Raw genomic sequence first — 13,332 nt, 5'->3', positions numbered from 1 at the left:
GGAACCCGAGATATATTTTTTTCAAAGGCTTTTATGATGCTACATTAAGGCTCTCTTTATGCTACACTTCTCAATGTAAATAACCTTGTACCAAAGCAATCAGAGTCACAAATCTTTCCCTGCAAAAGGTTTTGTAGGTGCCTCTGACGTGGCTTTTGGTGTCAGGTCCACCATCTTTGATCAGGTCACCTGTGGTCAGAGCTGTCAGCCTGCCCATACAGGTTATCAATGCATTTGTGCGCATACACAAGGAGTTGCTCCAGGGTTTCTGCTGCTCCTTCGCTGAAGTTATGGTGGAAGATTGGGAGAACCCTGTAGGAATTCTCCCCTATAGAATTTTGCAGCTCAGAGGGAGGCCATTTTAGCCCATTGCACCTGTGTTCGCCCCCTGAAAGATCTATCCACTTAGCCCAACTCCCCTGCCCTTTCCCTATACCCTTTTAAATCTTTCTTTTTAAAAACTCTTATGCATTCTAGTTCCACGACCGTTTCAGGTAGAACATTCCTAAACCCTCAGCATAAAATAAATTCTCCCAACATCTCCCTTTTGTTCTTTTGGTGCTGATTTTAAATTTATGCTCTCTAGTTAGCGATTTACCAAACGATGCAAATAGTTTTTCCTTATTAACCTTATCCAATCTCCTCTTAACCGTCTTTGTTCTCATGAAAAGAGTCCCAGTATCATCTTAGTGAAACACATCTGCACCCTCTTCTTGGCCTTGACAAGGTACCCAAAACTGGATTAGTATTGTAAGAAATAATTTGTAACGGTTTAACATCACCTCTATTTATAAAACCTAGTGCCTCTGTCACCACCTGCCGAAAGCCCAGACTGGCTGTTATGTCTTTCAGGACTTGGCCAGCTCAGTCAGAGGTGGTACTACCAAGTCAGTCTTGTTGATGGACACTGAAGTCTCCCATCCAGAGTTTATTTTGTGCCCTTGCTACTCTCAGTGCTTCCTCCAAGTGTTATTCAAGATGAAGGAGTACTGATTCAGTAGCTGAGGGAGGGTCGTAGATGTTAATTAGCAAGAGGTTTTCTTGTCCATATTTGACCTGAAGCCATGAGACTTCATGGGGTCTGTGGTCAATGTTGAGGACTCATAGGGCCACTCCCACCTGACTGTGTACCACTTTGCCCCCATCTCTGGTGGTCATCCTGCCTGTGAGACAGTACATACCCAGGATGGTAATGGAAGATTCTGGGGGCATTGGCTGATATGTATGACTCTGTGAGTATAACTATGTCAGGCTGTTGCTTGATTAGTCTGTGCAACAGCTCTCCCAATCTTAGCACCAGTCCCCAGATGTTTGTGTGGAGGAGTTTTCAGGGTCCATTGGGCTGGGTATGCTTATGTTGTGTCCTAATTCGATGCCTAGGTCGCAGCTGAGTGGTCCATCCAGTTTTATTCTTATTCTTCGTAGTGGTTTGATATAAATGGCTTGCTAGGCTACTTCAGAGAGCAGTTAAGAGACAGCCATGTTAGTGTGGGGCTGGTCACATATAGGCCAGACTGGCTAAGGGTGGCAGGTTTCCTTCCCTAAAGGGCATTACATTCCTGTTCCTCGGGTAGTGTCCCTCTTGCTTTCAAAACCGCCGTCAACACCCCCTTGCAAACTACTGCTCATCTCCAACCTCCCTTTCCTCTCCAAAGTTCTAGAACTTGTCACCTTTACTTTACCAAACCAAATCAGGGGAGCATTGATATCACTTTAAAGAACTGTGGAAAAAAAACAGGTCATTAGATTGCTCTCTGGCCCTGTGCACTTGACATAAACCAAGCTGCAATATAGTAGCTATTCAATTTTAAATGGCCTTTTACATGCATTCCATTAAATTCGCCAATGAGATCAAAATCTTCTACTGCTATAAGATTAACTGAAGGGGAAGCAATCAGTAAATTTCTTTGATCATTTACTTAAGTTGCTATATTTTAAAGGTCGTGATAATGAAAATTAACTCTAATGCCAGTTTTTTTTGTAGTACACAATGTAATTTTGTCTATCTAAATGGACAACAGGTGGTGTGAAGTTATATTATTTTCTATGTATGTTAGCTTCATTGTTCTTTTGGGGAGAAAAGATTGACAAATCCCAATCTATGGAGCCTGTTCGCCCAATTGAAAGCACTCCCAATACCACATTGGTCAGGTCTGAGCTAAGCTAATATAGTTTCAGTGAGCAGCATGTTTGTTGTGCTTTCACACAACAATAACCAAAAAGACCCTTCTCCATCATGTATACAGATAAGATCAAAGAAAATTGCTGCAGCAATTGACATTCCTCACTTGAATCAAACCACATTAGGCAAAATTCCCACAGTTCTATCAATTGCTTGGCTTATTGGTCACATAGTTAATATATCCTGCATAGTTTGATTCAACAAAATTTTATTGAAAATCATTGGCATTGACTCAATTTTCCACAGACCAAAAAATACACTTTTCCGGTTTAGCTCAGTGCAGGGATAAAGTAATACACATTTCTAATTTTAATGTAGATTTGGTAGTTTACGTTCATTTGAAAAGTTCTCAACCCTCAATTTTCTTCTCTTTTGTTCCCATCTCTTCTGAAACCAGTGCTGATGGAGTGTCCCATGTGCACTGTCTGCCATATGATACCTAGATTAAATAGCCATTCTTCATTGACAAGACTTGGGGGCTGCATGTGATGCTAGGGGTGGGGGTTGGACACCCCTGACATAGGTCAGTTGTAGTGCACATTGCTGTCTCAGCTGAGATCAGCAAATTCAGCACAGACCAAAGTTCAATCCTGTACCCGTCTATACCGTACCATGTATGTGGTTTAGTACTAAACTGTTTGGTACATTTGCCAACTGAGCTATTGAAGGAGCTAAAAGATGTGTTTTAACGGGCTTGTTGTGAATATGTAGAGTGGCTATGTGGAGTACTTTTTGTTAAAGAATTGCCAATAGATTGCATTTATGTTTGAAACAATCGCTTAAAAATGATTTTGAAATGCTACAGTTTATTATTCCTCAAATACTGCAGCCACAAATGGGATTCTAGCTTTTTACTGGACAAGTTTTTTTTAATTCATCCTTGAGATGTGGGCATCGCTGACAAGTCTGGTATTTATTACCCATCCCTAGTTGCCCTGAGAAGGTCTGGTGGGCCTTCTTGAACCGCTGCTATCTGTGTGGTGAAGGTTCTCCCACAGTGCTGTTAAGTAGGGAGTTCCAGGACTTTGACCTAGCGATGATGAAGGAACAGCGATATATGTCCAAATCAGGATGATGTGTGACTTGGAGGGGAACTTGGAGGTGATGGTGTTCCCATGCAACTGTTGCCCTTGTCCTTCTAGGTATTCTTTTCCACTAGCAAGAGAGGAGTGAGAAGTCAGATAGTGAATTACTTAGATTGCTGTCTTGGCCTACTGTTGACCAGGATGCTCTTCTTGGATCCTCCTTGTTAATGCACTGGAAAGAGGAAGAGAATTGCAAGGTTGCCATGAACACTTATTTTTGAAAAGGCTGATGTTAGATGAAAACCTCCGTTATATTAGTGCTGCACATATCTGTGCATTAGGGGAAACTGGACCCCACATCCATGCTCACACATAAAGAATGGCTATTTGGACAAGTTAACTGATGGTTACCAGAACCAGCACAAGACAACCCCTCTCAGGAGAGAAATGGAGAAAAGTGGGAAAAATTGAAAAGAAACACCTTCAGGAAAGGAGGGGAGAAAACTGGAAAAAAACAAGCAGCATCTTTTAAAGGCATGTGCGTACTAGCCGAAGTCTGTGACCTTGGTGTTCAATCAGTCTGGGAGCCATATATTGCCTCATACATACTGGGTAGACTGAAATTGTCACTTAATTATACATGTTAAAAGTCAGACTTCCAAATATCTATGTGAACAAGCTGTGATTGGCATTGCTTTTTTTTTACATCAGTAAACCAAGTCTGATTTGTAGACCATATATGACACAAAAGTATGTAATGATATAGTTTTCTTTCTGATCAGTTGACACAGGCAGCAGTTTCTAACTCCCCATCAAAATACCACGAGCCACAGACTTTTTGGGTGCCTGAAGCCAGATCTATCTCAGTAATGCTGCTAAAGCTCTTTTAGGAGTAGGGTGGGGGGAGGAAGAAATTGGTGCTTTCAAAGCACAGGAAGCAATCCAAACATCTTATTGTTAGTGACCTATTAACACAATCACAAAGGAAAGGTCTGCCAATATTATAGTAGTGGAGCAAAAACGTCAGATTGTTTTTTATGCTTTGTTGTATTCTCTACAAGATATTTTTCAGATCTGATGATTCATGCTTTAATAACATGCCATGACATTCCAGTAGTCACTGTACAGCTGGAACATGAACTCCATTTTAAACACTAACTACAGTGTTACCTTCAGTCAGAAAGCAGAAGACCCCTCCCATTTTAAAAAAAAATGCTCTCTTTTAATATTTAGCGGTTTGCCTTGGAATTAGAAGTGAACTGCTTGATTATCTTTAGCCCAGATAAATGCACTCATCTAAATTGATAAAAGAAAGAATTTTCAATGTGCCCGATGTCTTCCCCTTTCAACCATTAAATGGAATTGGGATAAATAGTTGTGACATAATGAAATGCCTGTATGTAGCAAATCAGGGAGTGAAGGAATATTATTCATCCTTACCATAAGAATCTAGAGTTAATTCAAGTCTAGGTGCACAGCAGCTCATTGTATCCCGTATAGCACTTAACCATGTATTTTTTAATTCATTCTCAGGATGTGGGCGTTGCTGGCAAGACCGGCATTTATTGCCCATCCCTAGTTGCCCAATAGCCATTTGATATAACTGAGTGGCTTGCTAGGCCACTTCATACGGCAGTTAAGAGTCAATCACGTTGGTGTGGGACTGGAATCACATATAGCTTAGAGTGGGTAAGGACTGCGGGTTTCCTTCCCTAAAGGACATTAGATTCCCTCTCCTCAGGTAGTGCCTCTCTTTCAAAACCTCCATCTTTAACCCCTCCTCAGAAAATACCTTGCCATTTATTGCAGCAGATTTAGCTGCATTTATATTGGTGTTACCAGCAGAGACAGCTCTAATTCAGCTGTGTTTGTGCCTCTCGCGTCATGGGAAATCCACCAACATACTGCCAACGTTTTGTTTTGACCAAAGGTGTACTTGAATATTTTCTGCCTGCCTGTACAGATGAGAAGTCTGAATTTTGCTTTGTTGGCTTGGTATCGATCTTCCTCAGACAACGGGAAAGGTCTACAGCTAGAAACTTCAAATTGTGATCGTGACTTCTGAATAATAGTCCATAAGACCATAAGAGATAGGAGCAGGAGTAGGCCATTCGGCCCCTCGAGCCTGCTCAGCCATTCAATGAGATCATGGCTGATCTGATTTTTACCTCAACTCTACTTTCCTGCCTTTTCCCCATATCCTTTGACTCCCACTGACTTATTCAGTGTTGGTGCTCTGAAATCTGCACAGCAGTGTAAATTAGCAGCCTCCCTCATATATTGTAGGACCCTCAATATAAATGTGTAAATAATGGGTGGGGAAGAAACTTCGTAAAAAGAAAAAATATTTGTTCAACATAATGTATATTGGAGGATAGTATAGTCAGAATATCTCCACTGGTTCAAATTTCATCCATGCACCTGTATCAGAATATGATATTAATAACTTCTAAAATGAGCTTTTCTTTCCTCACAGATATTGATGAATGTTTAATAAATAATGGCGGATGTGACCATTTCTGTAGGAATACGGTTGGCAGCTTTGAATGCAGCTGCCGAAAAGGCTACAAGCTGTTGACGGATGAGCGATCCTGCCAAGGTAAATCTCCATCCACTTTATGTCTGGCCTGTCTTGTCTTGTTTGCTCACTGCTGTCAAAAATGAGATGACTTAACAAACATCTATGGTGGTGATTCTACCCCTGGAAACCAATGTTCAAAGTCCAGAGACAAATGATGCTTGTTTCCTTTCACTGAAGGCTTCTAAAGAACTTAACAGTTCATCTTCATCATATGTGAGCAGCAGTGCCAGGTGCATACTACAATGAGATTTCTAACACCTGTGTTAATTGTGATGTATACAGAGTGAGAGTATAAACCGATGGCTTATTTTAGCTTGGAACTGAAAGAAAATGTTGGTATTTTGCAAAAAAGGGGCTAGATTTTAACTTTCATGGCTGGGCAGAAAGCTGATGGTATACACCCTGCCTGATTTCCCTTTCCATTGACTGATCCTGATTTACATATTAAAAGGGCCTACTGTCTGAAACTGACAGAGGCTCCAGCCACCCAGTGACAAGTCCTCTTTCAGCATAGTGCCAGCCAGATTGGGAGCGGGAACAGGACAGTAAGTTTTTTTTCCCCCGTGAATTTTAGGGTGCTTTCACCCTGATTTTGCCCGGCAGAGCCAGTGACAATCTCCCCTCGGGGTCTTCCCGACATCAGACTCTGGGTGTAATGCAAAGTAGCATCTTTTAAAAAAGAATGAGTTAATCTAATATTTGTCCAGAATTTGCCATCAAAATAATGGTGAGGCTAATGGCATTCATTGTTTTTTATGCGCAAATCGCACAGCAACTTCAGGCGAGGGGCAGATGCACGGTTAAATGCGGAAATCCAAAAGCTGCTGTCCGAGATGTGCTATTCCGCTGTTAGCTTCGTGAAAACGGCATCTCTCTGTCTGCCTCACCATTGAAATGTATTGAATGGCATGAAGTTGCTGTATTTGCTCAGTAGGTACGAACTAAACTCACCACAGAAAGTTATTTCAAGCCTAAGTACCCTTTTAAAGATGTGACAAGTGTTAATTACTGCCAGTCAACCTCTCTGGCACTGAAAATTAACTATTACAAGTGTGGAATCACATTCCTTCAGGTTTCAATTGTTGTTGGAGATTTATTTTTAAATTTAAAAATTTAATTTTACTTTTTCTTTGACTCCTTTTTTCTCTTGCTCTTAATTCAATCTTTCTTTCCCTCCTCTTTATTTCTCTTTCTATACCTGATTTGACATTGAATTCATCATTCTAACTTACACTTCCTTCTCAGTCTTTGTGCTGTTAATTTCACAATCCTTCAATCTGGTCAAGGAGATACACAGTTGCTTGTCCTGTTCACTCAGATCCCAGATGCCCTGTAGCGGGCTCCGCGCTGTTTCCATCTCCCACTTCCAGCAACTTGCGTTGCAAAATATCATGGAGATTAAACGGGCAAGGGTAAGTCTAACTAACGGCGGGAGCCGTTCGTTGACCGGTTACAGCAAATTCTGGGCCAATATGCGAGTAAAGTTCTGTTATTCAAATCTGTTCTGCAAGTTAATGGATCATATAAGCAATAATGTCATTAGACTAGAAATGTCTTTGAAGATAAGTATGTGAAGGATTTTTCTTGTGACTGTCTACATTTTTCTTACTGCATATGATTTTGGAAACCATACAATTGATTTGTGTTTACTTTGAGACCATATTAGAGAGAGAAAAGTATCTTTGTAATTCACTCTGTTAGCCAAAGTAGGAGACAACAGTCATGGGGCCAATTTTGGCTCCAGCTGAAACTTTTATTGGCTCTAGAAATCAAACCAAGGATTGACCCCATCAGTAAAATGCAATCCCTGTTCTGGGTCAAAACCACTTGGTAGGTTTATGCTGACCTTTCCCCTGCTCCTTACTTAGGAGTTAAACAAGTTGACAGAATTCATATGTTGTGCCAACACATCAATTAAACTCTTAGCACCAAATCTTTGCAATGAAATAACAAGTCATACTTTGGAGCCAAATAGCAAATATGAATGGCTCCAAACCAACGCCTTAATATTTGCTTGGCTCCAGCTTCGGTTCTGTTTACTGCTCACAACTGTTAGCCAAGTGTTGCATTTCAAAGATAAAATATTAATGTTGCAAATGCTAAGCATGTCATAAATATATATAAATGGACCTCTTGTATCAATTCAGCGTTAGCCTTGGCTCATTGGTAGCACTCTTGCCTCTGAATCAGAAGGTTTGGGTTCCAACCGTACTCTAGACCTTGAACACTTAATGTAGGCTGGCGTTTCAGTGCAAGACTGAGAGAGTGCTGCATTATTGGAGGTACCATCTTTTGGATCAGAGGCCCAGTCTGCCAACTCGAGTGCATGTAAAACACCAATAGTAATATTTGAAGAAAAGGGGCATTTTCCCAGCGTCCTGGCAAACATTTTTCCCATGCCTGCACCAGCAAAAAAAAATTAACTGGTCATTTATATCATTGCTGTTTGTGGGACTATGCTGAGTACAATTTGGCTATTGCTTTTGCCACATAACAGCGACTGCACTTCAAAAAGTAATTCATTGGCTGTAATGCATTTGTTTAAGAGACTCTTTTTAAATAGACTTTGTTTGCTGTAAAATAGACTATTTGCTGTAAGTCTCGCTATAAGTCCCGCCCCACCTCCAACTCATTGGCTGATACAGTGGTGTCAACAGTCGGTGTGTCCTGAGGGAGTGAAAGGTTCTATGTAAATGCAAATTCTTTCTTCTTGTTGAACCAAATATCTTGAGTGCCATTTAAAAATACTGCAGTCTAACTCTGGTGCTGTATTTTTGGAAACTATGTTGCATTGAAATCAAACAAACCATAAAATGGAACCTTTTAAGAACCTTTGCAAAATCTGAATTGCTGCCTAAAGGTTTGTTACTTGTTTACAATTACTTTGTTTACAATATATAAACTGTTGGATTTTTCATTCAATTTATTTTAAAATTTACTATTCTAGAACTAATACACTGAGTAAAGTAGGGATGGTGTCATATATGTGAAAGGGTAATAAAGATGATTGATTGTGAGATTAGAGCTGCAGTATGTTGCTCCATGTGACTGTTACTATAATAATACAAGAGTTTGATCTCCAGTGGAATACAGCAATGTGCTATATGCACATTATGCATTACTGTATATGTTTCTCATTGATTACCATAGCAACCATACTTTTTATTATGTGATTACATTTTTTCAAAGTTAAGAGTTATTGTGAAACATTAACCACACAGATATTTCCCTTTATACCTCTGGTCAAAACAAACTCTTCTCATTTACTTAGGACACTGGGTTGTCATGATTTCCTCTTGTTGCTGAGGAATATTTATTGCAAGACAGACAAGCTGCCTTGTAATATTAAAGAGGGAAGAAAATTAAAAGTGCTAATTTTCTTTCCAGCATTTGTTCATCTACCTTGCCTTTCTCCTTAATGCTTTTGCCTTTTAAATCTTTTTCTTTTTCATTGTATTTACTTTCCTTGTTTCTTGGCATTGATATAGCCTTGGGCGCTAAATTGGGCCGTGTAGCGCCGGTTGTTTTGGCGCTACAGGGCCTCTCCAACATCCAAGATGGCATCTTGGCTGCGCACGTACATTTCCAGCGTGACATGCGCGATGCCTTCTTGATAGAGGAGTTAGCGCATGCGCAAATACTGAACGCCAGAAGTATGTAAAGTAAGGAAAAAATGGATACAATCAATGTGCAACGCTGATTTAAAGTGATGGACACCATTTTGGGACTTAATGCTCAACTCAACGCACAGTCTTAACCCCGACCATCTGAACATGTCTTAGAGTGCCTGGAGGACCAGCGCTATTTAAAGGGACAATGCAGGATTTGCAGGTTAGTGGCTGGATTATTGCTTCTGGCTGCCGAGACGTTTGTAACTGTTTTTGGAGGTCTGCAAAACTTGAGTACCAGGACTAGGGGACATTACTGGCCTAACATTTAGAGCCAGGATGTGCAGGAGTGAAGTTAAGAAATGCTTCTACACGCAAAGGGCGGGAGAAGTTTGGAACGCTCTTCTGCAAATGGCAGTTGATGCTAGCTCAATTGTGAATTCTAAACCTGAGATTGGTAGATTTCTGTGAACCAAGGGTATTAAGGGATATGGGACTAAGGCAGGGATATGGGACTAAGGCGGGTATATGGAGTTGCATCACAGGTCCACCATGATCTCATTGAATGGCTCAAGGGGCTAAATGCCACTGCCACTTGCTGCCTCCTGACATGCGCCATCTTCTGCAAGAAAGTGGGACATGTGTCTGGGTGATGTGCCTGTCATGGTTGAATAGCTGCCAGTGTGTGTGGCCTGTGAGTTGTGGGTGGACGGCTTGCAACGGTGGTAATGTGTAAGGGTCAGAGGAAGCATCTGATTGGAAGAGGTGAGTACTGATTGAAAGAGTTTGTTGGTATGTGGGTGATGGGGGTGTAGTGTGTGGAGCAATGGATGCGGCTAGTAGTGTAGTTGGTAGGAGACGCCACTTGACAGTTGACCTCACTCACCTTGACCACTCATGTCAAAGCATTGAACTTCTTCCTGCACTGCATCCATGTTCATGATGCTGTGCGCCTGGCATTGACTTCGTCACCCGCTGCCTTCCACTGCCTTTTGGGTATATGTCTGGAGGGCCACTTGCACCCCCCCGCCCCCCCTGCGGATATAGGATGTCCCTCCTTCTGTCCACCTATTGCACCAAGACCTCTAGTGCATCAGCAGAGAACCTTGGTGCATGCACTCTTGCAGACCTGGTACAAACTCAGACTGGCAGATTGGTGAGGTCTGGTATGCAGTTTGGAGGATGTGGGATTTAGTACTGCGCAATCTTTATTCAATGTTTTAACATAACTCATCAGTTTGTAAATGTAGAGATGGGAGCTGCATCTATGTTTTGCATGTGTGATGTCTGATTTTCGTTCAGACTCTGCAGACAGCAGACTGTTATTTTCAGCAAATAACAGGTACCAGCTACCTTTAAGAGATTTTTAAGAGACAGCCTGCCTTTAAGAGATTATGTCTCCCTCTGCTAGTGGAAAGTGCAAATTACATTGAATCCTTGTGCCAATGCTGATTGGGAAGGCTGCTTGAATGTAAGTCCTCAGGCCTCACAAAAGTCTTGTCCTGCCTGCACAGGGGCCACTGGGCGCAGGGTAGTAGTGGATTGCGTTACCCCCACCCAGTAATAAGCCCTATCCAATTTTTTTCCCCCCTTGGTGTCAACCGTGGCTCAGTGGTAGCACACTTGCCTTTTGAGTCAGATGGTTGTGGGTTCAAGTCCCACTCCAGGGACTTGAGCATAAAATCTAGGCTGACACACCAATGCATTACTGAGGGAGTCTGCACTGTCGGAAGTGCCGTCTTTCAGATAGACGTTAAACCGAGGCCCCCTCTGCCCTTTCAGGTGGAAGAAGAGCAGGGGAATTCTCCCTGGTGTTCTGGCCAATTTTTATCCATCAACCAACAACACTAAAACAAATTATCTGGTCATTGCTGTTTGTGGGACCTTGCTTTGCTCTAATTGGCTGCCACATTTCCTGCATTACAACAGTGACTACACTTCAAAAGTACTTCATTGGCTGTAAAGCACTTTGGGACATCCTGAGGTCATGAAATGTGAAATATAAATGCAAGTTCTTTCTTGTTTAAAACCTGATCTTCTGTAAATTGGTTTACAATTTTGTTGCATATAATGTGCAAAGAAAAGCATTGCCCCATAAACCCTCCCAACTTAGTAAAATTGTTCTTCTTTAAGCTATTCTCACAAAGCATGATATACCCAAGGTGTGATGTATAACCACCAATAACTCTTTTCCTTTAAAAAAAAGACAAAGAAGCAAGAGTTCTTCAATTTATCAGGATTCTTTTCAACCACCCCATGCCACCCCCAAAAAAAAATTCCACCTGAGCAGCCATAGCAGGATGCATCTTGCGTCTGTGATGAAATTGCGCTAGCATTGCACAAGGTATGAAAACTGGATTGCAGTACTGGATTATGTGTAATAAGTATGAGCAACAACCTTCATTAGGAAAGAAAAGAGGAAAATAAATACCTTTTGAGGAGCAGCCCATTGCCCAATGAACAACATTGATAGAACAGTAGGAAGGAAAGGGAAGTTTTTTTTGCAGTTCTGGTACAAGTTAAATTAATTGCTTATTCAAATCCAGTTTGTTGGTCAGTGGTCTGGAAAATCCCAACAATAAGCAGACTATGCTCTGTCACAAGCTTCAGTTAGCAGCTAGAAAGGTGCAAAAACCTATCAACTCCTATTCAAAGTAAACTGACCGAAGGATATTCTGCTTGATCAGGAAACATACCAGTCACAGCTAAAGTGAACTTTCTGATAATGGTAATTAACATTACTGATAAATGTCCCATTTGCATCATTTTCATTAATAAATTTCAGTTTCTGCGCACTGTTATCCCAGTAACATTATGGTCTATAAGAAAAGAAACAAAATTCTCTGGAAGGAATATGAACTATATATTGCTCCCTTAGGTACAATAATGTACTAAATGCTTTTAGCTCACAGCCCCAGATGTGGCCAAGATCCAGTACTTCGGGAATATGGCATTTATCACCTTTGAAATTAAACAAGTGCTTTGATGCACGCTGCTATAGATATTTAGCAAAGCTGCTGTAACATTGAGGCCCCACAGAGTACATGATGAGTTGTTTAGAGCAGACTGTGGTGAAAAGATGTTACAATTGTCTTTTTAGAGGTGTTTTATCATTAGGCAAGGGTCATGTCATGGAGAGTCAGGTCTGCTTCTGCTGACCACAGGATGATTTTTTTAAAACACTAAATTAAGCCAACTCCTCTAGACATTGTAAATAGTTATGCTCCCAAAACATTTCTTCATACCTAAACATTAAGATCTACTCCTAAGAAAATCTTCTCAAATTTGCAGAGCATAGCTGTACGTTCAGAAACAAATGATACTTTACATAATCTTTTGACGCCAAGTTTCAAATTTATTTTTGCATATATATTTGCACAAACTCAGACTGCTGTGAAAATCTGAGCTTAATTGTTATGATGATGCTCCTTTTCCTTTTCGGTGAGACACATGGCAATCGTTAAGCCTGGTCCAAAGTTGCTGGGGCTAAAATTGATCTTGGGTGGGGGCGCAAGAAGGGCGAGAGCAAATCGGCTACCCGATTTACTCCCCTCCCGATTTACTCCCCACCCGATTTACTCCCCACCCGATTTACTCCCCACCCGATGGAATTCAATGGAAAAGAAAACCAAGCAGGGTGTAAAGATAGAGCAGGAGGTAAGAGAGGAGGAGGAGTTGCGTTCTTGATTAGGGAGAACATCACGGCAGTAGTGAGAGGGGATATATCCGAGGGTTCACCCACTGAGTCTATATGGGTAGAACTGAAAAATAAGAAGGGAGAGATCACTTTGATAGGATTGTACTACAGACCCCCAAATAGTCAACGGGAAATTGAGGAGCAAATATGTAAGGAGATTACAGACAGCTGCAAGAAAAATAAGGTGGTAATAGTAGGGGACTCTAACTTTCCCAACATTGACTGGGACAGCCATAGCA

The 13,332-nt window shown here is 41.2% G+C and overlaps 1 protein-coding gene across 4 annotated transcripts in view; it reads left to right on the top strand.

The window, feature by feature from the left end:
- scube1 (signal peptide, CUB domain, EGF-like 1) overlaps positions 1-13,332 on the top strand; it is a 288,050-nt gene that overhangs the window by 204,519 nt on the left and 70,199 nt on the right. For all 4 annotated transcript variants that reach the window (XM_067999790.1, XM_067999791.1, XM_067999793.1 and 1 more), the window contains one exon: positions 5,684-5,806. In XM_067999790.1, coding sequence (XP_067855891.1) covers positions 5,684-5,806 — 123 coding nt within the window. The remainder of the gene's footprint in view (positions 1-5,683; positions 5,807-13,332) is intronic.

Source organism: Heptranchias perlo, chromosome 18 (assembly GCF_035084215.1).
Source record: "Heptranchias perlo isolate sHepPer1 chromosome 18, sHepPer1.hap1, whole genome shotgun sequence".
In the NCBI taxonomy this organism is placed as follows: domain Eukaryota; kingdom Metazoa; phylum Chordata; class Chondrichthyes; order Hexanchiformes; family Hexanchidae; genus Heptranchias; species Heptranchias perlo.
The sequence above is the reverse complement of the archived record's forward strand: the minus strand, read 5'-3'. Positions and strand labels throughout refer to the sequence as shown.